The sequence below is a fragment of the Chaetodon trifascialis genome, chromosome 1, assembly GCF_039877785.1.
Source record: "Chaetodon trifascialis isolate fChaTrf1 chromosome 1, fChaTrf1.hap1, whole genome shotgun sequence".
Lineage (NCBI taxonomy): Eukaryota > Metazoa > Chordata > Actinopteri > Chaetodontiformes > Chaetodontidae > Chaetodon > Chaetodon trifascialis.
The window spans coordinates 28,028,906-28,055,400 of record NC_092056.1 but is presented as its reverse complement, the minus strand read 5'-3'; the positions used below and the strand labels follow the sequence as shown (position 1 = coordinate 28,055,400).

Here is a 26,495-nt window from a genome sequence, read left to right as displayed (position 1 = left end):
TCTAATATCTGCAAACCTCTTCAGTGTACAACGCTGCCAGCACCGGACGCCTCCTCTGACCTCTCCCACTGAAACACGTCTTACTTATCTTTGTACAGCTGTGCTATGCATAGAGTGTCAGGAAGAACAGGAGTCCTTTTTGCTGCTGAAGCTTCAGTTAATTTAAATCTGAGAATCAATTTCTTGCTTCATTGACACGATAGGTGGAAAGACAGATGGATAATAACTAATGACCACATGGCTGAGTTGCATAATACGAATATCAAGACTTCAAATCATTAAGTCAATAATAAAACCCAGCTGACAGCAAAATGACCGGTACTGCAGACAGTTTTCTACAACATATCTCTTAAAGGTAAAGTCCCAGCTAATGGCTCTCTGCTGCTTCAGCCCTTGTGAATATTTGTGTGGGTCCAGAGGCTCTTTAAGGCAAACACCTGACCACACCCCACCCTTTTAACAGTGGTCCGTCTCATAAAAAACACCGGCCCTGTTGTTTTACAATCCACAAGGACCTGAGTGAAAACAGACCCTTGTTGGGCGTGCACACGCCATTTGTCTCGAACTGAGTCTCCAGAAAGGAATAACTATTCATTGACAGAGCTAACTTGTCAGGACAGCTCCTCTGCTGGAAGCTGAATTTCCAAGCACGGACATGTAATAAACCACTGTGAAGGGAAGTATAGCTCTTTTTCTCTTTTATGCTCCTAACTTAAATCAAGCTAGCAGCAGGCTGTGGATCCTATTTAAGACCATTTACCTTGAAAACAAACATCTCTCCTCGGAGCATAGCAACCGTGTCAAAGTTCCCTTCACAGATATTGGGTCCATAGTGATCTGGTCTCTCCGTGGTCCTGGGGCGGTCTGGGTGCCGTGGAGGTGTTTGAGGGGGCCTGGGCTCCGGGCGACGGGGAGTCACAGTGGGCAGTGCCTGGGTGGGGCTGCTGTCTGGTAGACCTTCAGGCAGAAAGAAACAGAAAGCTTAAACCTATTTTACCACTTTCTGCATGATGACAACATTCAACATCATTTTCAAATGAGCTCTGCTGACCGACAACAGTTTCACAAAGTGTTCCTGAGCTCATGTAGTGATGTCCTTTATCCAATCATGTGTTCACAAAGTGGTGAACCTCCCTCCATCCTTGCTTGTGAATGACTGAGTCTTTCCAGGATGCCCCTTTCATACCCAACCATGATACTATCACCTGCTACCAATCAACCTGTTCACCTGTGGAATGATCTAAGCAGGTGTTTCTGGAGCGTTCCACAACAGTTGCTCCTGTCCAAACTTGTTTGGAATGTGATACTGCCATCAAATTCAGAATAAGCAGATATAAAACAATGAAGCTCATAACTCAAACATTAAATATATTGTCTTTGTACTGTTTTCAATTGACAGAATGTCAAAAAGGATCAGCAAGAGATCACGTTCTGTTTTATTTACGTTTTGCATACAGTCAAAACTTTTTTGGAATCTGGGCTGTAGGACAGCTGACTGAGAAATCAGAAGACACATTAAAGTACAATGTAAAGACAATACACAATAGACCACAAGAGCCATAAAAAACCTACCATAGATCTGTTGTATGCCCCGCCGGTCATCCTCGGGCAACTGGAAGTCGTCAGTCTCCATCCATTGGTAAAAGGGAGCCATGATGGCCAGGGGGTTGTTGGAGTGCTCTAAACCAAGGGCGTGGCCCAGCTCATGGACTGCCACCAGGAAGAGGTCATTACCTGAATGGATATGATAAAGGGAGGGAGGAAGGTTGGATGACGTGCACTTCATTGTTTACACATAATCGTGAGAGAGGGAGAGATAATACATGTGTCCTGCTGCATTCATACATGTGTGCCTTCTGAAAAACACACACAAACGGCTTCAGCTGCAAGCCACAGAGACCAGAAAGTCCAAATAAATGCATGCAGTCAATGTATAAGAATGGCTGTTCATTGTTCTCTCTCAATATTGATCTCCACAGACGAGACACATAAATCACACACTGGCAGGCGAATGACTGCTGATATCAATCAGGATACATTTCAAACATTTCTAACTCATCAAGGGACACTGCTGTCCACTGCCACTGAGACAATTACACACTGACAAGGCCACAACAAGGCTGTGACACTCTGACCACTGCATCAACTTCCTCTCTACACAAAAGACTTCTTACAGACTTTTTCAGGGAAGTAAAACCAAAGAAAACCTGGTTCAGAATAGACCAACAGATCTCTATAAGCTCATCACTGAAGTGAAGCCAGGACACATGTGGGCACTTCCCCTCTGTCAATACCTCTTTGTTGAGCGGCCATGCTCTCAGTGAACTTTGAACTTATTAGGTCTGGGCCGATGGGCCGTGCTGACTGATCACATTTGTGCCAGTGACATCATGCTGTGGGGGGACTGAGACTTGGTGATGTCACTGCTGTGCATGCAAGAGAAGGGGAGCTGCTGTGGATTCCTGTCCTTGTGCATTTCTTCATTTCCTCTTTGCAAAACACACACACACACACGCGCGCGCGCACACACACACACACACACACACACACAGAGTATACACAGTTCATCTCCCCCACGATCTATAATTTCAGAGTCACATGAATGTCCTCACGGCAAATTAAGCTGCAGCTAACACTCAAGGAGAGAAAACAGCAGAGGGCAAGACTAGAGTGGAAGAGAGAGCTGAGGATGAAAAGAGAGAGAGCGAGAGAGCGAGAAAGAGAAAGAGAGAGAGAGAGAGAGAGAGAGCACTGGGAGCAGATAAAGAGGCTTTTGTGAGGTAACTGTGACAACCATTCAGTTCGACAGAGAAAAGGAAGAGTAAACTTCACAAAGTCAGAAGTTCAGCCAACGCATCTATTGCTAATTCTGACTGTCCTCCACACACACACGCACATTTGTCATTCAATCTCAACACTCTTTACCGCATCTCACACCTCGTTCATCAGCAGTGAAGGGGACTCCCAGCAAAGAGAAGGCACACTAAAGCAGCACCCGGACAACCGAAATGCACTCTGCAAGTTTGCTCTGCCCTCTGCCAGAGCCTGCCTCACATTCGGCTCATCTGACCACAAAGAGCCACAAAAGCTTCTGACCTTTTCCCGCTACTAGCCTGCATGTTTCAGTGTGTGAGTCAGCAAGTGATTTGGATATAGCGTCAAATCTGTTTTTGTTAGGGCATCAGCGCCAGAATGGCTGATTAATCACAAGGTTTACGCCGAAAGTGTTTGGCCCCACAGAACTGTTTCTCACTGAAACATGAAACTGAGGTCCTGGCAAGTGAGAGAGAACATCATCACTGCAAAGAATGGAATGTTACCTGAGGCTTCAGCATGGCTCTCCAAACCTTACTTTGGTTTCAACCACCATAAAGACAGTGGTAGCTCTGCAGGAATATCCCTATTCTTCATCAGTCTAGAAAAAATACATTATTTAGAGGTTGGTATCTTAATGCTTTGGTTAAATCACATATTTTCCCGATTCATTGAGTAGTTGTTTTCTCTATAAAATGTCAGAGAACGCTAAAAAAAACTATTTTCTAGATCCCCAGGTGATATTTTCACATAGCTTTTGTGAGACATTTAACATATTTAATTTGCAATGATGTAAGACAGTGAAAAGCAGCAGATCTTTATGGAAGAGAGGCGAGAGTCAAAGAATGTTTGCCTGATTTCTGACTTAAATTGACTCAATTCACTGAATTAAGCAAAACTGTTGTCGTGGCAGCTCTGAATGCTGTGTAACAGGACACAAAAAAGATACTCTTCATTGTATTACACATGATCACACCAACAGCAATTTGATGGATCAACCCACATGAGTTTTGCCTCTTGAAAAATTTCAAATTTCGGGTGGTGGCTACGTTTCAGCACTGGTGCGACTGGGAGGCAGTAAAAATGCCGAAGCTAAATGAAGACTACATCTGTAATTGGACATGCGTCTGACTAAAGTCCGACAGGATTGCAATTTGTTTGTACTTTGCTTTTAAGCTGTGTAAGTAGCGTGGTGCAACAAAGGGCCCAGTCTACAGATCTCCCCGAGTGGAACACACTCCCACTTACTGTGGCATTCCACCATCCCTGTGATCTGTCCTGCAACACATCCCACACACAGCTGATCACACAGATACAGACGCACACGCACACGGTCAAACATGCACACACACAAAGTGGAGCCGCCTGTGCCTGCTGTGTGTATGTAGATAACAGGGCAGGGAAGTCCATTGTTACAAAAAATCCCTCTCTTGTCAGCAGGGTTAATGGGTGCACAGCAAGGAGAAGAGCTCTGAAGACTTCTCAAAGATTCTTAAAATGAACGTTAATCCTCACTGCTGCATGATTAGTTTGGTGCTCGACATGTGTGTCAAGAGTTGTTGAATTGGGTTAGGGTTCATCTTAAGGAAAGTGGAAAGGTTACACAAGAAGGGATGAGGTAAGGTTTAGGCAACGACTGCAGCAAACTGAAGCCCTCAAAAGCACAGAAGTACAAATATCTTGTGTGTGTGTATCTATGTGCACATGCCCATGTGTTACTCACATTGTGGGGACTTAAATCTGTTTACACAGTCACAATGTGGGGACTCGCCTTACTTATAGGGACAAAATGCAAGTCCTCATAATGTAAATCATTAAAATTTAGGGTGAAGACTTGGTTTAAGGTTATGGTTATGAATGTAAGTCTATGTAATGTCCCCGAATGTGTGGTTGTGTGTGTGTGTGCCTTGTGCAGCTTGTGCAGACCATGGTGCATAGATCACAGAGTTCATGGATTAGCGTATGGCAGCTACATAATTGGGGTTAAACTTGAGAACTATAAGGAGGCACAGTTGGGGCACAGACTGTGTTTCACCTTTGAACTTTTACCGAGGTAAACGGAGCAGCGGAGCCTGACAAATCAGAGATGATGTCGCTGCCGGAGCCGTGCTGACTCTCGTTAGATGTGGAGGAAAGTGATAGGACAGCTGTTTGCGATCTATTACATCCATAGATCCATTATGACCTATATAACGTGACGTGACTACAGTTCTGCAAACTGCTCATCAGCTGAGTGGTCACAGAAATGGTCAACAACCTGATAGCACCCCAATCCTCCATTTCCACCTGAAAGTTGAAAGCAGTGACTCCCTTGCATCATCCAAGCCTTCAAGAAAAAGCGTCACAACACAGCAAGCGGCAGCCTGCCGCACATACGCAAACACCACCATAGTACACATCACCTCAACTCAGCACCTGAAGCCACACAAGACTGTTGTTATTTATGCTTTAAGTATTTTCTCTAAGAGCATTCGGCTACAAATCACACTGAGAGTAAGCATTTACCTTGTACATTCTGGTTTCCTATGGTCCATGGCTCATCAGAATCAAAGTGTGTGTCCCCACCCATTCCAGGCCCAGGGAAGTAGGCATGAGCTAGGAAGCCTCCCTCCCCATCAAAAGGAGAGCTGTCTCCATGAAAACCTGAAGCAAAGAAGATCATGATGTCGGGCTCCTTGCGGCGTCCATATTTGATCTCCTGGTAGGGGATTTCATCAAAGGTCAATGGGGTCACTCCCTCCCAGACTTTAAATGCCCGCCGGATGGCTTCGTATGAGTTATACTCTCCAATCTTGGGAGTGTAGTTCTGGATACTATGGGAACAGCAAGGGGAAGAGGAAGGGAATCTTAGAAAGGCTTTTGTCTATACAAGTCTAAAGTAAAACTTATCCTTTGTTGATTCATGAGCAATAAAAGAAATGAAAAACATTAAAGCAGACCTCAATTCAAACGTTTTACAGCAGCCAAATGTTGGACCAGGTTACAAAAGATTACTTAAATCAGTTATCGCAAATGAATGTTTCTCCAAAGAAGTTCAAAGAAATTCTTTTGATCAAGCTTTATTAGAAAAAACTGGATTGATATGTGTATTCACAACAAAGTCAGACTTTTGTTCTTTTGTGGCAGGTTAGATTTTCTTCTCAAACAGTCTTTTTTTGTTACCTGTAAGTCAGGTGGCTCTTGTTCCATTTATGTCCAGTGAGGGCATAGCGTTTCCGCCGCACATTGGTTTTGATCTGCCCTCCAAACTTGTCAGGAACACCACAGCGGGGTCTCCTCATGGCGCTGAAGGAGTTGAAAGACGTCAGGAGCAGGCGAGAGATATGTGTGTGTTGAAAGGAAGGTGCACCCGAGAGAAGAGATGAAGGCGAGAATGATGATAAAACCCCTACGTAGGTTTTCCTCTTGATGTCTGTGTACTTTTCTGTTGTTTAATTTAAAGCATACCTCTGAGCTGCCAAGTGCAACCAGGAAACTGAGCAGAAGGTGCTCAACAGCAGTTACTGAGAAAGGCAAAACATTCCCCATTTGTAGGGAGGATCTGACCAGCAAATCATCCTTCCAAATCAGGTTTCAGAACACTGTTTCATGGGCTTGTCCATATTCAAGTGTGTGTAGGTGTACAAAAGCATCAAAAACACAGTGCTGACCTAATGGTTTGGGGGTCCATCTGTCCTGTGACCTCCAGGCCGTAGAATCTCTGCATGTCGCTGACGGCATTGGACAGGATCTGAGCTGATCGCATGGTTGACATCTGTCTGCTGGCCTGGGGCAGGTAACCGTACATCCTCAGCCATGACTGGACACGCACAGGAAGACAAACGTAAAGGAAACTGTTATAAAAAAGCAGAATCTATTCCTATAAAGCCGTGTCGACTGAATAAGTGCTCATTAGGTTTACATTACTGCAATTGCAGCGGCAACAAAATAAAGATTTAGCCTAAACCTAAAAAAGATCACATTAAGCTTTTAATCCTCCACTGCTTACTCTACACAGACATGATCACATCTCAGACGCAAGACGTTCAAAAGGTGAACTACGACAAGAGAAAGGAAACATGAATTATGGAAAGAGCAGCAGCTGTTTGGGCAATTTGTGTTGTTCAGAGCAATGAACTGTCTCTTCAGCTTCTGTAACATGATGACGTGACATTCTGCGTTGGTACCCAGATTTGCTATTTGATCTTGAATAAAAAGTGATATTATAATGCAACATTATTGTTGTGCATTGCATTCTGCTGTGCTCTGGGGCGGGCCTGAATGAGAACACTGTGAGGCCTTCGGGACCTGACTGTTCTAGGAGTATGTGACTGGGAGGGCTGGGGGGTGGGGGTTAATGACAGACTTGAGGGAGAAAACGTGATACTTGACCCAATCACAGATGACGCAAAGTCTGTCCCACCTGCTATGCAGAAACCTCACACCACACGCACACACTCACACACAAGCAAGCTGTGGCATATTGGGTAGTCTGAGATCCTAGATACAGTTACATGTGGACACACTCGGCATGGTGGTGTGGGGAACGTGGGAGGGTGTGTGTCTGATTGTGCCTGTGTGTTCATGAGCGTCTGTGTGTGCAGGTCTAAAGTCTGAGTGCATCTTTCACAACGTCCAACATTACTTAGTAATCTGTGTTTACTTACCCACCCCTGTACAGCCATAAAAAACCAACTCACCCCTTTCAGTCTTCCTCTGCCCCCCCCCCACACACATACAGTCCACACATAAATATGAAATGCAGTAAATAATAAGCCCTATGATAACATACATGTACTGCCCATCAAATCGGTTGGTGAAGGTGGTCACCACCCAACCAGAAGAGGGTTTATTTGCTGTACGTGTGTCCAATGAAAAACAGACCTTTACTGATTTACTGTTAACCCTGTGAGTGTCCTGCGTTTTCCACACAAATACAATATGACTAGATGTAATTAAAAGGTGTGTGTACCTGTGCTCCTCTTTGAAATCACCCTCTGATGAGAGGATACGATAACAAGAAGGATATCATGCCTGCATGTGTCCTTCCTTCACTGTTAGACCAGTCCTTACAGTGCCGCTGTGATGAATCGCCCTGAAGTGAATGCATATTGCTTGATCCATCAATCACTGTCCACTGCTGAGCTGAGTCTGACAGATCCTGACAGCATTTCAGCCTTGTGATCAGTTAAGGTAGCAGATGACTACAGTCGGCCCTTAAATACATGCCCTTTGTTGAGGCAGCACCTTTTCTCCTTTTCCCTGAAGGTTCCGCTTTTCTATCATGAAAGTGTATTAAGCTCTTCTGACAGCAGTAAAAAAACTGCAGGAAATCAATCAGCTGTCGCCAGAAAATACACAAAATTACAATATTATCAACTGTTAAAAGTAAAAGCAGATTCTCTGTATAAGTGAAATCATCTATGAAGCTGAACTGGTTGTTTCAGTGAGAGACGCTATCAGTTTACTGGCCTCCAGCAGAACAAGCCACTGGTCTTGTCATGCTTGCTCTTGCTCTCTTCTCTTAAAGTTCAGACACATATTCATAAAACATATATTCAAGCAAATTCAAACATCTGTAGTGATGTACACAAGTAACTGAAAAATAGAGTGAGAGCAGTGAGACAGAGTCCTTTGTTACACATGTCTTCAAAGGTCATCCACTGTCCATCAGCAGGTCTGCGGCCTCAGGCTTTAGAGCACTCGGTCTGAGGAGCTCAAACCTTCAAAACCATCTTTCATCTTTAGTTCACACCCCCAAACACATTTGTGGTCTGTTGTTCCATCAGTTTTTGCCATTTTCACTCACAGTAGTTTTGAACTCTTTCTGTGTTACTTGTATGTCTACTTGTGATCATGTACTGATGAGAGGACATCACACATCGTCCATACCTCAAGCATTACTGTGCAACAAGAGAGCATAATCCACCTCTTCTATGGAAACATGAAGGGGGCAAACAGCTCCTCTGCCCTTCCCCCATTCGGTGGATCAGACCACTACCATTAGCAGTAGCTGTTGTTGTGAAGCAACAGGTGGCCATAACAGACTGTAAGGGTTTTTTTATATCATGCTCTATTATACCAGTCCTTTCTCAGCAATAAGACAAGCTGCACTATGCACATATAGCTCACTATTGCACATTAAGAATACTTCTATACAATACAATGCTGTATACAGCCGTGTATTTCAGCTGTTCAGTTTGTTCTCAACTGACTGCATTTTATCTCCACCAGCCAGGCATAAGCCTGGAGGAGATCATACATTTGTGTCGTGTGTGAGTGTGTTGGGGTGTGTGTGTGTGTTGGTGTGCGTGTGTATCTGCAGCTAATCTCATACTACTGGACCCTTCAGCCTAATATTTTTGGAGCAAATTTATGAGTGTACGCTCCTGCAGTTTTGGTGATTTACAGTTGTAGAAAAACCTCCTTCACGTTTTTACATTTCAGCAGGATCTGCCACTTAACAATGTGTTATGACTGATTTCCTGCAATCAGCTAGGCTCAAAATTACACTTTGCTTGTCTGCTGCAGGTTACATTTTGGCCTCTGCTGTGGCTCAAAAACAAAGTTTGCCTCAACACTAAAGTATACAGATAAATTCCACATCTGTATGTCATGATCCACTAAACTAAGGCACCATGCAAGATGAATCTCTTTTGTCACCATCTTGACTACAAGGGACGGTGGGATAACTGACTTAGACTGTTCTTCTCTGAGTGCACTCCTCTAGTTCATTCATTATTAATTGAATTTTTATTTAAAGGTAGTTTTTGTCATTTTTATTAGGCTTAATACTTATTATGTTGAAGACTTCAAGTGTCTGTTATTTACACCTTATTATTTTCTTTTGTGGATGTGTAGCTACAAAAACAACTCGTCTACTATTTTACAATTACTCGCTCTCTGTGCTTCATCTTTATCCTTCTGTTTCGGGCAGTGGGTGTACTGGCTGTATCAGCTCTGTGAGTGTGTGTATGTGTGTGCATGTGTAGGACCAGGAAGAGATGTGGACAGGGCAGAAGTGGACGTGACCCTGACCCACCTCTGCCTCTAGATAAGAAAGCTTCAAACACATTGACACACAGTTGCCCTCCCACACACACAAACACACACTTCCTGAAACACTATCTAAACACTCTCTCAGTCACGGTCCAGGCGAGGGAAACAGGTGGCAGAGTTCAGATCACTCCTTTCATCTCAAATAACTTCAGCATACACTGCTTCACTGCTACACGATAACTAAGACACCGCAAACAACATCAGTATATCAGGTGAACATTAGTTCAGCACATTTAACACAATGCATCTCTAAGACCCGCCCTCCTTAGTGACTAAGATTTATGTTGCTAAAAAGTGAATGTTGGTTTCAGTAAAAAGACGGCGCCTTCCAAACTCTTTGGATGCACAGTATTGTCCTACAGCCACATGTTTGCCACTGTGGCATGCAGAGGAATCCACAGCTTGACAGGAAATTGCTAAGATACGATTGGACAATTGCCGTTTGGGGGTGGATTTTGGTAAAAGGCCAACTAGTCAGCATCAAATGCCCAGAGAGCACCTTACTGAAGCGTTTGATTTCATCACAACATCTGTATGTGCATTCAGCTTTTGAACAAAAGGGGGGGGGGGGGGGGGGGTAGCAAAATGCCAATTCCACTTGGTTCACTTCCACTGGGTGGGTTGAAGAAAATAAATGAATTTCCTAAATGACTAAAAACATGGCCACAAAAGACAGAAAGTCTTTCAAGAGCTGATTAGTAATGAGCAGTATTGATTGTTGTTCCATGTATGCTGTTCATAAAACAAAGCACTTGCTGTAATGTACCCACTAAAGCTTGTCTAACCACAGCAGACTCTGTGGGAGAAACAGTGGAGCAAAACGGCGACTCCCATCAAGATTCCAATAAAAGTCACCTAAAGAAAAACCCGAGCTCTTGTCCTGCATTATCTCCAGCATGTATACCCGCTCCCTGCTCCTCTGTGATCAGCCTCTCCACATGGCTGTCATTGCTGAAGTGATGGCACACGAGCAAAAAGGGAAATGCCTTCATGTCTGTTGACATTTGGATCTTTGTGGTGTGTGTTGGGATTTAATCCTGTGAAACGGGATTCCCGAGGATGCCCAACAACAGCAACAGCTGTGCCAGTGGTACACACTGAAAGCTTACTGTAATTAATAAACATCCTCAACAGTATGGCCAAATGCGCTTGTATCACTGCCACTAAACAATACACTACAGCAGTCAGGCTGGAAACCCATAGCTTTATACATATTTTATACCTACTGTGCAGTTCCAGGGTTCCCAGGCTATCATGTGTCAGGATAGAACAGGAAAGTACTGATAAGATACAAGAGCAGGTTAGAAAATGTCTAATTTTAGGGAAAGACATGAATCCCTTGTGTGTGTCTTTGTGGTGCATGTCGGTGTGTACATCCAGGCATGTGATGTTGTCTCTACACACTCTTTCTCTGTCTTTCCTAGCAAGTATTTACAACAGGCTGTAGTTGGGTACAAGGGCAGAGACGCAGTGCTGTTGGGAAGATGTATGGACGCATATGAACCCCTGGCACCCCTCACCCCATCATCTAAAACAGTAAAGTACTTCAGTCTGGCCACTCACCGTCCCTCATCAGCTGGGCTGAATACAAAACAAGCCTTAGACAACAGAAGGAATAAGGGAGTGCTTGTGTGCTGTGTGTGTGTGTGTGTGTGTGTGTGTGTGTGTGTGTGTGTGTGTGTGTGTGTGTGTGTGTGTGTGTGTGTGTGTGTGTCTGGGTACGTGCGCATGTACGCTTGGCCTCGTCAATTAAATGGTCTTTCAAAGAGTCCTTGAGGTTACCTGCCAAAACCAGACCCAGCAATATACAAGGAGTTGTAAAACCTGCCAGGAGTGTGTGTGTCTGTGTGTGTGTGTGTGTCCCACAATGTCAGCCAAGATACTAACAGAGCTTTTATTCCAAGGCTTGGTCTGCTGCCATCTCTTACCCCCCAAAGTCCTACCAAGAGGATGGATAAGTAAATGGAGTAGTGAGAAAGAAAGAGACGCGGACAGATAGGAGGAGGAGAATTTAAAGAGGCCATGTAATGATTTGGGGTTTTCTCTCTCCTTTAGTGTGTTATATAGCTTTGTTGTGCATGCCGCAAAACCCAAAGTCTGCGCCAAAGGGAGCTATTCTCTCCCACAGAAAGCACTGCTCCTGAATCACCTGGAACACCTTGTCTGTGGTCCAGCCTTTTCATCTGTCATCTGTCAGCTTGTCTACATCAGCCTGTAACGCAGCACCACCTGCAGCTCGGTGACCAGCCTCCCAGGTGGCCGTGCTGTTTGCCGTTGTTATACAAAGATGTAGAGGGTAACGTTACGGACAAAGCAGCCAATTTCTCTGCTGTTGGGTGCAAGAACTAACGCAAGTCTTCATTGGATTACTTTTTTAGCGTAATCTTTGGGAAGAATTTGTTTTTTTTGCTAGTGCACCTGATTCTTTCTTTTTGATCATCAAAGCATGTTAAATTCTAGTAGATACCTAAAATAAAAGTATGAGCTTGAAATTGAGCATAATATGGCCTCTTTAATGTGCTCAACATCTATGAAGCACATGTGGAGTTAGAGAGGCTCTTTTTCTGCACGTAATTCAATAATGCACACATCTGGACAGATGCGTGAAAGGACGCAAACGCAAGATTTTACGAAGCACAGGAAATACCCAAAAACATATGAATAGATGCACACTAAGAACTAGCTCCCATCTAACGGCATTCCCCTGCCTCTTAAGCAACGTGATTCTCTGAGGACATGGTGATAGCCAATCACAGGGAAGCAGGGGGGAAGTGGCTGGAATGTGAAGAGACGGCATGCTGCAGATTAAATAGATAGAAGGAGGATACGGAGTGCGGAAGTTGTTTAGTTACGTGCTGAAATAAGTCACTTATTTCGCCACTCCTCGCTACAATGACTCTGCCTTGGATACAACTTGCTGTTGCACACTTCTAACATTCTCTCTGTACAGCCTGTCTTCTCGTGTTCGTGATGCCTTCACTGCTCTCTCAGCCTCTTTCTCTCCTATTCACAAGTTTTCTCTCACAGCTCTCTCTCTTCAGACAAGAGGGTCCATTGTATTTCCTAAGATGCCTTGGAGTCCCAGCCCAGCATGCCTGTGCACAGTGTGTGTGTATGTGTGTGCATGTATGTGTGTGTGTCCCACTTAGAAAACAGCTGTCACATTCAGCCATCACATGCTGCACAGCTGAGACTGACCGCTACCGTCAACTTGCTCCATCTTTGTCCCTCTTTCATGAATACCTCCACACCAGATTTTTCTTGGCCATTGCTGTGACATTTTGGTACTTACCTTTTTCAATCAAACTTTCTCAGATTCTTGGACACTCCTAATCATCTCCTCCCACGTCATCCTTTTTGTCAAGACAGTGTAGGAGTTGAGGTCTCAGACCAACTGCTAAATACATGAATCAAACTACATCTGAAGAGTAAGATTCAACTGTATTTCAGTTACGTGAATAAACCATAGTGAAGGTGTTTAATGCAGTTTCAACACAACATGTGCCTAGTCCACACATACGCAGTTTTTTTTTTTTTTTTTAACATCGTTTTTTTTTTATGCATTTTGCACAGCTTTAGTTCACTGAAAGCGGACGTTTCGGAAAACTCCTTCCAGGGTGAAGATATTCAGATACTCCATTTGCAATGTTGACACAGAAAACAGAGTTTCGGGCTTGTGACATCAGAGTGTGCAGCGTTATCTTGTTTGTTAACACAAGGCATTTTTGAGCAGTGTTGTGAATGGCCCGGTGAGTAATGCTGTGTTTGGCATGGCCTGTCTTGAACTGGCTATTAAATTAAGTTGCAGACTTCCTCATTTAAAACTACATGCGATGTAGCAAATAAACAAACTCAAGTTTCCCAGCATCTCTGTCATCATGCTGGACATCAACAGGAGCACAAGCCTTCTCCCACTCTGGAAACAACGAACTAACCTGCTAGCTAACAATGAATGTTATGTGGTAAGCACAAGCAGCTCAACACAGTACAGTGTACATATTAACACACATGTGATTTGAAGTTTACACGCATATTGCTGCATAGTGTAGCACAGTACCGCTATGTGTACTACTAAGTTGCTGTGAGATCCGATCTTGCAACTTATCTGCATACGGCATTCAGTGATATTCACTTTCCTGTGATGTTGATAGGTGTGTATCTTGCGTTAAAATCTGAAAAGGTGGAGTAAACTCACTATGGTAGGTGCTGAGGTGGCAGAATCTGTAAAAGTTTGTATGGAAATGCAGTTTATCTTTATGGATTATATTGATGCTGAATTGACAAGAAGACTGTCGACATGGCGCTTTTTATCTTGTGTTTCTAAGTAATGTGTTTTAAGGAATTGTTAATATGTCATATAAAGGGAGTTTGGTATAATATTTTCCCTGTAGAGTGCAGAGAGCTTTCATTTAATTCAAGCACTGTATGTGTGTTTTTTAACGTTTTGTCACCTCAGCAGAGACAGCAGGTAACTGTTACAGTATGACATGGTTGTCTGACGTTAATTGGCTGCTGTTAGTTATTGGTTCGATGATGGTTTACAGTCTAATAATGCATGTTGGTATTGATTACTGATGATGGCTGATCAGGCTAATTATCAGCTAATTGTACTCAGCAGTATACACTCCTCTCCTTTGTGTGCGTATGTACATTTGTGTAACTACTTTCCTAAACATTGTGTGCTCGATGGTGACACTAATGACTCCTGATGAACTTCAAAAGCTCAGCATTCTTTTTGATTTTTAGCTTCCCTTCTGTAAATAGCATTAACATTTATTCACCCAGAAACAGATAATATTTCTCTGTATAATATGACCTCCTCTTTCTGTCGGCTGCTGTGTGCCTGCAGTGTATCTTGTGACAAAATAGACTAGCACTCTCGCCTTGAGAAGTTTCTCATCAGTGTCACCAGGTTTGCACATTACTTCTGTGAGAGCACTGCTGTTTCTATGCTTAGCAATCAGTGCACTGGGCATTTCACATATCCTCATATAAATGTTATGAAAAATGAGCTGAAAGCAGTTGTGACCCAAAAGTAAAAGTGAAGTCCTGAAACTCTTACACTGTTTCATAATTTAACTTTAAATGCAAACAGCAGTGTGCATACTGGTTTCCAAGACAATACTGAACTGTCAGAGATGTGTGCCTGTATGGATGCTGAATTTTAAAGATACGACATGAATTAACACCACAGCTACCATTTCAGCTGACACACACACACACACACACACACACACACACACACACAAACAAACAAACAAACAAACACACACACACACATTTTGCAACAAGTGCTTAGGAATTTCTCATCAGTTCACACATTGTGTAAAGCCTCTGTCTTTTGTCTTAGTAAGATACTTTTAGTACAGACCTGCACACACGTGCTCACATGTGAACCCACACACACACACACACACACACACACACACACACACACACACACACACACACACACACGCATGCATGCATGCACCCACCCACACACACAGCTATGTTAATACCCCATCAGGATGTGTTGTAACCTGACTAACAACCTGAACCCCTGGTCACTGAGTTTGGTAATGTAAGCTCACCTCAAATGACTAGGTGGTCTGTCTGTCTGTCTGTCTGTCTGTCTGTCTGTCTGTCTGTCTGTCTGTCTGTCTGTCAGTGTCTCCGTCTGTCTCTCTGTCTGTCTCTGACAATGAACACATGCACAGTGTTCCGAAATTCTATGTTTAATTTTTGTACACCTGCCACTCAAAATATTTTTGTACCCAAAATAACCACATGGGAAATAAAAGTGCGTTCAGAGTTTTATAATAATGTCTTAGTATAATAATGTAGTCAATATCAGTAACATAAACCTGGTTTTGTGCACTGAATAGTCATCGATCAGTTCTGTCTTACTGGGTCGTGTTTGAAGCTAGTACACAGCTAAATATCATGTCCTCATATTAGCTGATTAAAATGAGGCACACAAAAATAATCATCACTTGTAAATAATTAATAAACAAATCATGAACTTTTTTTTTATAAAGAATTGTCAAGGTATGTTGCTTACCAGAGGAGTAAGCTCAATAGCAGTGTTGGTGTGGTTATTTTATCTGACTTGAGAAAGAAATTAGTTTATAATTTAAGGCCGTCTCTAACCTCTTCTGCTTCTGGCCTCATCGCTTCAATGAAGCAGTATTACTCAGTGAGCCTTGTCAGTACTAACGCTGCTGTGTTCTTACCTCTGCGTTGAAGGTGTTGTCATCCTCCGCTCCACGAGCCCCAAGCGCACACATGGACAGCGCGAGGAGGGTCCGTCTCCAGAGCAACCAGAAGAAGCTGTTCCGCGAGGTGGAGGCCATGGTTGGGGCGCGATGAGAATCAGTCTGCGGTCGTCGTGGTGCTGTCTCGGCGGTGTGCTACGACGTTTTCGACGAGTTTTAGTCGGTTTATTGTTAGTTTATGCGGTTAAAGCCCCAATAGAGAAAGTGTAGCGAACTATTCCCTAGCAAGAATGCCACAGTAGTCTTCAACAGTGCACTTGCATGCTGGAAAAGAGCTCCATTCCAGATTCACAGTCAGAGCCGTATTACAATCTGACCCTCCATAAATGCCGATGAATCGTTCACTCATATGTGAGCTTGAGAGTCCATTCAGCTTTCTCCTTCAAGTTTTTTGCACCGCAAACAGGACAACTCACCTTTCTTTGAGTGCTGTGCTCTGTTTTTTGCTGGGGGAGTTGCCCACGAGAGCGCACGTCTCATTTAATTAACATCAAAGTCGTGGCCTAATCAGTAACCTTGAGAGTGCACTTCACAAAAGAGCCACAACGTCTCCAGCAATGCCCACTATCAGCACAGTGGGTCTGCCGCACAAATGCTTCATTAAATCAAATACTGCCAACATGTTCAACTTCAGTAGGTCGACAACATCCTCTCGAGATAATGCCCACTGAGGCGCGGTTAGTTTTACCCTGAGAAACTTTTCAACAAGAAAACAACAACCAAATGATAAGCCCAAAGTTCAAAGCACTTGACCGACTCCTTCAGCAGTAACGTTAGCATCAAATCGCAGCAGTAAGCGAACACGGCTGTTTCAGATCGCGACCTCTCTTGTAAAAATATATATTTATATATTTGACGGTTTCTTTGCCCTCGACAACCAGTTTTTCCCTTTTTACAGAGGAAATGCTTTCGGAAGCCGGTACTTAGCTAGTTGCTGTCAGTCATGTCCCGAGTCAGCGGCTGTGTGGTCTCTCTACCGGCGCTGGACGGACAGTGGTTCGCTGTGCGTGGTGTTTCGGTACCTAACGAGCAGATGCCAGCGTCAAGTTTACACGGGAACGAGTTGTCCCCGTCAGGACTTTCAAAATAAAAGACGACTAGTCTGACTTGGTCTGGGAGCTCTGATTTTAATGGAAATAAAGTCAAGACATAAATTTAGAATTTATGCTAAACTAGATGATTTGCTTCCACGAAAATCCTCTGTTATTTTTTCTTCTCACATCTTGTTAGTAACAGCATGAATAGTCAAAAACTCGTAACAGTTAAAAGTTAATGTGAGGTCATGGAACATATATTAACTTATTTGATCAATGTGATTTCATTTGACAAAGGCAGTAAGCCATAATGTGAGTGCATGTCTTTCTTAAAATAGGGAGCTGTTTCCTCGCTTGTGATTACTTTTTGACTTTTATTTTGAAAACAACATATTTCCGGTATTGTCTTGTCTTTAGGATTGACTATGATTGTGCTGACCGCTACTACAATGCTCTTATCAACAGGACGGATGGAGGTGGAAGTGGGGAGGGAGCAGAGAAAGAGCCCCCGACGCCAGCAGACATGACCCTCCCCCCTGTGTTTTATAGTTCAGCAAGGTGATCCGACGACATCGCTCGCGCGCGCGCGCACACACACACACGCACGCACGCACGCACGCACTCACGCACGCACGCACACACACACACACACACACACACACACACACACACACACACACACACATCTGAATATAACAGAAAAGTACATATAAAACACTAGACTAACCCCCTAACCCTGTAAGCAGTAATAAGCAACTGCACCAATCAATCAATCAATTTTTTAGATATATTTATATAAATCTGTAACTTTGAGGTCCTTATAAAGAATCAGGTAGTCATGTTATGTTTGGGAGAAGCAAAGTAAGTATGAATGTTCCCAGGTGAGAAGGAAGCACCTGTCATCACTGCAGATGTGTTAATAGGACAGCAGAGAATGATCTTAGTTCCTCAGGCAGTTCCTGTCAGTGTGACAAGACTGTGGAGACATGTCTATATAACGGGCTCCATATGAATAGATCTGATCTAAGAAAAAGACACTGGCTACTTCCAGATAAAATAATAATGTCTGTGTCTGTTAGTCATATTTTGGTATTTCCCAGTCATTGAGGATTCACAAAAAGAGTAGGCTATTAAAGAGGGTGAGAGAGCACACCATGATATGAGAAAGGTTTCATGCATTCAATCCCAGGACATGATGCATGCAGTCAGGACGACCAGAAGATGCATTCTGAAGAGATTTTTTGTCAGCTTGCTCACTGTTGCTTTGTCTTGCAGGGCAACATGTCCAAAACATTGAGTAATGTTAGTGGCCTGAGGTCATTACAGGGGACGAGGTGCCATAGTCAAGCAAGCACACTCAATGGTCACTGGTAAAGCCTCCCTAAAGCACTTTTCCTCAGTATATGCCTCAGTGCACCTAGTAAGTTGTTGTTGTGTCAGCTTGTGTTTCAGATGTAGTTTGATGTAAGTTTGTACAAACAAAAAAAAGGCTTGAAATTTTAAAGCAGTTCAACTTGGGAAGGTGGCAAATAGCAGCAGTTTTAGCACCTTGGAAATCCCCATCCCTATTGTATACTGTGTAGTCATGATTGCTGACAATTCAAAATGCTATGTTTAAGTACAAATAGAGAGTGTGTTTTTTATCAGCCAGGTTTTTCCAGTTAGTCATAATGAGGATCGTCATCTGCTGTGCGTGAGTCTGTCTGTTTCACTGGTCTCTTTTCATCCAGGTGAGCAGTCTATGATGGTTTGTCACAGATAGGATCAAACCCCAGAGGCTGACATCAGTCAAACCCTGCTCACATACCAGAGATCTCAACTGTCTTAGCATGAACCAACCGAACACAGGGAAATCCCCCCCTAACAGACCCCACCCTGAATGATTTTTGAAACAGTTATTCAGTGTTTTCCTTTGTAAACTCTGACAACATTTGCCTCCCAACAAGACTCAACACAATGACCTATATGTGCAGTATATACATACAATCGTACTAAAGCTATGTCTTTGGAATAGCTTTGAATGGTAGAATGTTACCTCTTTACTTCCAGGATTTTGCTACCTTGCAGTATATGTTACAGATATGAATCAGAAATGCTGTAATGTGCTTCAGCAGCCTTTATTTTATTCTGTTATGTTCTATACTGCTCTGTTCTATTCTCATCAAGTGTAGTTTCATCTTTTTTTGTTGTCTCTATGACGTGCTGGCCACCTGGCAGAAAAGCCACCTGCATGCCCAGCCAGTAAACTTACTGATGGACAAAACACAATGTGTAAGACACACACACACACACACACACACACACACACACACACACACACACACACACACACACACACACACACACACACACAAAGCCATGGAATGTATGCACAGTGTCACAAGCTACAGGTGCGTCCATAAACATGTATGGGTTTGTATTTGAATTAAACTGGTGGCTTAAATTCAGGTTCTTACAATGACAATACCAGCTCCAAATGCCATCACATCACTTTACCAAGTCATTGTCAGTGAGCCCGACAGCTAAGGACCTCCAAATTGTTCAATATTAAATAAATAGATAATCAATCAATGATCAAATCATATGAATAAATTGTGAAAAATATTTAAATGAAACAATAATTTGTGAAATATTTAAGAAATAACTTTCATAATGTCATAATGAATTTAGTCTGTAAGAAAGAACGCTCCCATTGGTCCTTCATCCTAACAGCAGCTGTCACACTGTTTAACACCAGCATCATGTAATGTAGCTCTGTGTTGATGCTGTTTTTCCCAACTCTATATCATAAACCTACTTTCTTTTTCTTATTGTACAAACACTATTTTATTTTCCATATTGGCAATAGTATTTTTTATAAACTGTACATATTGTATATGTACTTTTGAGTCATTCGGTGCAATTCAATGTTTATGCAACAGCATTTTTCAAGTGCAATTCAACATATGGCATTGGTAGTTTTTCTCATAGGAGTAATAGCAATAGTATTTTATGGCAACTAATATTTTTATAATCTGTACATTATATATATACAATGTATGTGTGTGTGTGTGTGTGTGTGTGTGTGTGTGTGTGTGTGTGTGTGTGTGTGTGTGTGTGTGTGTGTGTGTGTGTGTGTGTGTGTTATGTATGTATGTATATAGTTGACTTTTATTCTTTATCCTGTATCCTCCTTATCTTGACCCTATCTATGCCACTGTTTTTGCTGTTTTTGCTATTTAATACTTGCTGGCTGTAATGACTTAATTTCCCCTGTGTGGGATCATTAAGGTTTTATTTTGTATTATCTTATCTTAATGAAATCAAAATAAACTTTTGAAAAAGAGCAATACAGAAAATACAGAAAAAATAAAAATGACATTCAACAGAATTAGGCTATTATGAAAATGAATGATTAAAAAAACCTTTCAACTCATTACTATGAAATGCTGCTTTTTAACAATTTGTCATTCAAACTTTCAAAATATTCAATTATTTCACAGTGTACTGATTCTATATTTTACCCCATTTATTCATATTATTATCTGTTCTATTTGCTCCGTTGAATGTTACAACACAGAGAGAGAAAGTCTGGAAGTAAGAATTGCATGACTTACAAATACAGGCTCAGGTCTACATGTGGACCCACCCCAACCCTAACCCAAGCAAACAGAAGAGAAACAGTTACATTTTAAGTAATGCATTTGTGCATTCGTTCATCACAACATATACACATGAAATGCTTGCAGTCAACGCTCTGCACCTGTTTCATGTGATTTTTTGATGTGCTACTCCCCTCTGCTGGTGGGAGTAGTGACATGCAGCCATAAATCAAGTGATTTGCATTAGAACAGAATGTGTAGTGTCAAGTGTTGAACATAATCTTTTTTAGTTATTTAATCTGAGCCCACATTCACAGCTGATTCAGTGGCTACAGAGGAAAGAGATACAGAAGGCATTTTTAGCTTTCAGTCCGTTGCTGCTTCCTCTTTTTATCTCAGAATGTCATTTACATGTTTTCTTTGCCTTTTTTTTTTCAACTTCCCTTGAAGCTCTTCGATTTCACCAGGTTTCCTCACTTGCTCTTGCCCCGCTGTCACATCAGCTGCACTCTGTTGTACTCTCGTCAGTTGAAATAATTTTTACAGGCATTCAGCAACATGAAGAGGTAGGTTATGTTTTGATTCTCTTTAGGTCAGAGCCACTTAATTCTATACCGATGTTACTATTAGGCCTGAGGAATATCTGTTGGTTATTTAACATAGCGTATGGGTATGGTTGTGAAAAGAAACTTGCTGCTGTTGTCCCAGTTAAGAGCAATAAATGCAAATGTTGAATGATTGTGTTTGTTCCTCCCTCAGTTTGGATGTGTCTGTGTTTGTTATTAAAACACAGATAGGTTTTTGTTCTCAATGAATCCTGTTCGCTTGACAGGTTGAAGTGGTGGCTCTTCTGTTGGCTGGTCCTGTCTTTGGTGTCTCATGAAATCACCTGCAAAATTCCTGGTCAAAATCAAAGTTCAGATCAGGGTAAAGACCCAGATGAGGATGAGGATCAGCACCAAGGTTCAGATCAGGGTAAAGACCCAGATTCAGATGAGGATCAGCACCAAGGTTCAGATCAGGGTAAAGACCCAGATGAGGATGAGGATCAGCACCAAGGTTCAGATCAGGGTAAAGACCCAGAGTCAGATGAGGATCAGTGCCAAGGTTCAGGTCAGGGTAAACATTTTTGCAAGATGTTCAATGGAAATAAACCAGGTGAGAAACTTTACTATATGAATGTCTTTGTTGTATTGTTGTTGTTTTTTGAATACACTATGTATATACTGAATATCAACAAAGCATTAATTTAAACCTACAGGGGTTTCAGATGCCAGATCTTGTATGGAAGATGTAAACAACATGTTGACAAATGGAAACAGCCTCGACACTATCAAGTAAACATTTTAATTCTGTTTGCAATTTGATATTTGGTGTTTTAATGTTTGTGTGAACGTCTTTGTTTGTGTGGTTGCATATAAGTAACCAAATATGTACATGAGAGTGAAAAGCAGAGCAACGTGAAGAATGTCTAATTAGATTTAAGGTTTAGGCATTCTGTATTCCAGAATTCATCATAGGTTTTAAGGAAACTGTATGATTGATCGATGTTTATAACTTCTTGTCCTTTCCCATAAGAGCCATAGAGAGTCTAGAACAAATTCTAGAGGAAACAGAGGTGACTGAGACCACTTCCCTGTTTGCCAACCGCTTAGTGGCCCTCCTGCACAGACCCAAAGGTCGCTTTGCAGGCCTTGAAATTTATGCCAGTGAGAATGAGGTAAGTATACATTTAATCTGAAATGGAGACTGAGTCAAAGACAAAATCACAGTTTTTAACCTGCCCGTAGCCATACTAGCAGCATAGCTCAAGAGATGGCAATGTCAGCAGTGTCCACCGCTTCGGTCAGACATTCATGTCTCTAATATTGCCATGAATGGGTTTACACTTGAGTCAGTTGAAAACCTGGTTGAAAACCTGGTGTATCTTATGCAGGCACACAAGGTCTCCTTACCATCCAGAGACACTGAGGGGCATGACAAAGCTCCAGCATCTGACTGTCTGGGAATGAGACAGGCTCAAATATCTAGAAAACACACAGTGCTAATTAGCAAATGTTAGCACGCTAACATATTAAGCTAGGATGGTGAACATGGTAAACATTATACCTGCTTATATCAGCATTTCAGTTTTGTCATTGTGAGCATGTTAACATGCTGACATTGGCATTTAGCTCAATGCACCGCTGTGCCTTAGGCCAGTCTCAATGACCTGCTGCCATGGCTTTAGTCTCATTTAATGTTCAGCTTCCTTGTTTTGCAACGAATACTTTACATGCATTTATATGGTTATCTATCCTGCATGCCTAGAAGCAGTTCGTAATAAAATACAGGCTGGCAGGACTTCAATTGCTCTTTTTTTATGGTGTCGGGTATGTCTGAATTTCTGAACAGGATGACGTTATATCATGTCGTGTGCTTGGATACAAATGTGGCTGTGAGAGTTGCATTATTGTTTTACAAGTATTTACATAGAATGTTTATCTTCCTGTTTTTGGCTCTGTGGCTCTGTTTTAGGCAACTCCAGAGAAGGCTGTTACTAACAGCAAAGTGAGTGTTCGACTGCCGAAAGAGTTGGATCTTGGACCAGACAACACTGTTGTGTTCTGCATGCTTACCTGGCCTGAATCAAACGGGGTCAGAGACTACATTCCTTTATGTAGAACTTTGTAGAAAAGAAGAGCTATAGTCCAATAGACTATATATATATGTGTATACACACACACACACACACACGCACACACACGCACACACACACACACACACACACATACACACACACACACATACACACACACACACACACACACACACACACACACACACACACACACACACTGTTAAATTTTTAAATTATTTCTACGGTACTCTAAACGTAAATGAAAGAACCAGTCTTAGCCTTAGCCTTAAGATTTACAAAAATTCAATTTTTTTAATGGGCCCAGCCTTGGTGTTAGTGTTTCCCATTGGCTATGACTTTTGTCACTCAGTTGGCACTTGCTGCCAGTCTCTACTAGCTGCATGGTTTGGTAAATGGAGTGGGTGTGTCTCATGGAGGGGTGAACAGGGTTTGTGTTGTGTTCGTAAGAAGAGGAACAATGTTGCAATGTCACAAATCTGCCTTCATACCTGCCATGTGATCATATTTGAAACTAAATGACTTACTTGATATGTTCCAAGTTCATAGATCATGGAATGACCACAATGTTTCTCCTCCAGCTGTCCACCAGCTCCTCATTTTAGCCTCAGGAGGACAAATGGTGTCAAGTTAAGTGAGATAAATAGGGCATAAGTTGATTAATTTCAAAATGCTGATGCTGTGACCAGCATTGTTGTAGTTCATCAATTTATTTTAGCTGGTAGAGCTACTAAAACATTTTCATATTGCATTTCTTGGAACATTCACTATGTGGTGTTGAGTTGTTTTATCGTTTGTTTTCTTTTGTTTCGTTTCATCTTTTCCAAATCTGGCCAGATTTACAATGTGGGCCTCACTGTCACAAAGTAAAGATCTCTAAGGGTAGCATTTTATACAAATGTTCAACAGTGACAGAGGCAGAAATATTTAGCAAAAACAGGAAGCGATGTCAATTTCTGACTAAATATATCCTCAGATGCAGAAGACCTGTTGCTTTTCATAACAACTGAAACTGAGAAGTTGTTGCTCTTTTGCTCTTCGTGACTGATGTCTGCAGTAACATGCAAAACATTACTTTAAAAGTTCCCATGAAGGCCAGCGGCTACACCAATAAAGGTCACAGCATTTCTGTGAGAATGGGGACCACTGGCATTTTCCTTTAGTAAATGTACGTCAGATAGTGATCAAATTTTAGACAATAAGCATCTTGAATACAATGTCCGACTAACTGATTGTATGTTGTACTGAAGACCGCATGGGGAGCCTCGGGTGTATTATATGAGAGCAGACTGGTTGGTCTGAGTGTGCGGGGCAAGACTGTTTCAGGACTCCAGGAGCGAGTCAACATCACAATGAATCTCACTATGTACAGAAATGTAAGTACAGCTTCATTTCACAGACCATTCACCATGACCCTGACACAATTGTAGAATTGTGTGTTTTTCCAGACAAAAGTCTGTTCAAGTGATGAATGCACATAAACCTAATCTAAACCTAATGTAAACCTGGTATATTGTTGCTTCCAGGAAACCCAAGAACCCCGATGTGTGTTCTTTAATTTTTCAACACAAGGTGAGTAACTCAGCAGATCATGAGTTGGATCCATTGTTGTTATAATGATTATAATGTGTGATGTATAATGTCTGTCTGTTTGTTTCATTTACCAGCATATAGCAATGATGGCTGCGAAACCCTGTGGGAACCCGGCCAGAGTTACGTCACCTGTTCCTGTGACCACCTCACGTACTTTGGTGTGCTCATGGTAGGCGAGAATGACAGAGAGACAATTGCATCAAAGTGATCAGTTAATCAAAACTGTATTTTCAGTAGAAGAGGATCTGAACAGCTTTCATGTATGGGCGATGCTTTGCTTATAGTAGAAATAAAAAAATAATAAATCAATAAAATAAGATTTTTATATTACAAAATACAGCACAAATATTCTGTAATGGACCCTTTTTACAGCACACTGACTTGTCACAGTAGGAAAAGCACATGTGTTACTAATAGCATAACAATGGCTAAGATCTATACTGATAGACGTGTCATTAATAATATTAGTATCATTGGCAGAATATCCTGCTATATTGAAGGATAAGTAATCAAACTAGAAGCAGTTCCTATGCACAAGGGTTTCATAATTCTATTTATTATTATACTATTATTAGTATATACTGATGCATTATCATACTGATTCATTAGAATAAGGTAATTAATTCTAAAGCTGGTGAGAGTGGAGCAGTGGACATTATATGTATTTTCAGATTTTAATTTCTAACTCTGCATCATAAGCTTGTCATTCTTTAAGTTTTTATGTAAATCCTAATCTGCTTCACCAGTAAATATCAAATAAATGTATTGAAAAATGGCATTTCCTGTATCTTTGTACTTTCTCCACAGGTGTCTGCTTCCCTCTCACCGACAGACCTAAAGATTCTGACATACATCACTCTGATTGGCTGTAGTCTTTCTCTTTTTTCCCTGGTCCTCACTGTCCTGCTCTTCATCACAAAAAGGTCATTTATTCTTCCCTTTTGGATTATTGTCTGTCCTTCCTCCTTACCTTCAATCTATCTTCCCCTCTTGCATATTTTCAGGTACAGCAGCCTTCTTCTATCCTCACTCCCATGACTCCTCCAACTCCTCTGCTCTTCTTTATGCCTTTATCCTGTTTTATTTCTTTACTTCTTCTGCAATGTCCTCTCCTTTCTTCCTCATCACATTCTGTCATCCATCCTTCCTTCCTTCTCTATTTACTTTCACTGTTTCATCTTTCCTTTCTTCCTCAACTTTCTATGGCCTAATTTCATTGCCACCACGATATCACCATGAAATCTGCACAATGTATGCAACTGAACACTTACCACAGATCATTTCTCCTTTGTGTGACAGAAAAGTCAGGGCAGATGTCTCCATGAAGGTCCACATCAACCTCGCCATGGCCCTGATCCTCCTCAACCTGCACTTCCTCCCCAGTCACACGGTGGCAGCACTGTCCTCCACTGGGCTTTGCCTTTACGTGGCCCTTTCTCTGCACTATTTCCTGCTGGCCACTTTCAGCTGGATGGCCCTGGAGGGATTCCACCTCTATCTTCTCCTCGTCAAAGTCTTCAACATCTACGTCAGGAGATAC

At 42.1% G+C, this 26,495-nt stretch overlaps 2 protein-coding genes across 2 annotated transcripts in view; one reads left to right on the top strand and one right to left on the bottom strand.

Moving 5' to 3' along the window:
- Nucleotides 1-17,086, bottom strand: part of LOC139331661 (matrix metalloproteinase-15-like) — a 26,951-nt gene extending 9,865 nt beyond the window's left edge. Inside the window, exons 1-6 of the mRNA XM_070963276.1 lie at nucleotides 16,068-17,086; nucleotides 6,465-6,613; nucleotides 5,977-6,099; nucleotides 5,320-5,627; nucleotides 1,573-1,734; nucleotides 761-957 (exon numbers count right to left, since the gene is read on the bottom strand). Of these exons, the coding sequence (XP_070819377.1) occupies nucleotides 761-957; nucleotides 1,573-1,734; nucleotides 5,320-5,627; nucleotides 5,977-6,099; nucleotides 6,465-6,613; nucleotides 16,068-16,187 (1,059 nt within the window). The 5' untranslated portion in view covers nucleotides 16,188-17,086. The remainder of the gene's footprint in view (nucleotides 1-760; nucleotides 958-1,572; nucleotides 1,735-5,319; nucleotides 5,628-5,976; nucleotides 6,100-6,464; nucleotides 6,614-16,067) is intronic.
- On the top strand, nucleotides 16,770-26,495 carry LOC139331831 (adhesion G-protein coupled receptor G6-like; the record flags this gene model as incomplete). Its single annotated transcript, XM_070963469.1, has 11 exons — nucleotides 16,770-16,786; nucleotides 17,561-17,701; nucleotides 21,557-21,882; nucleotides 21,986-22,061; nucleotides 22,303-22,444; nucleotides 23,242-23,361; nucleotides 24,613-24,738; nucleotides 24,889-24,934; nucleotides 25,030-25,124; nucleotides 25,763-25,878; nucleotides 26,255-26,495. Coding segments are annotated over exons 1-11 (1,446 nt in total), but the record flags the coding sequence as incomplete, so codon positions are not given.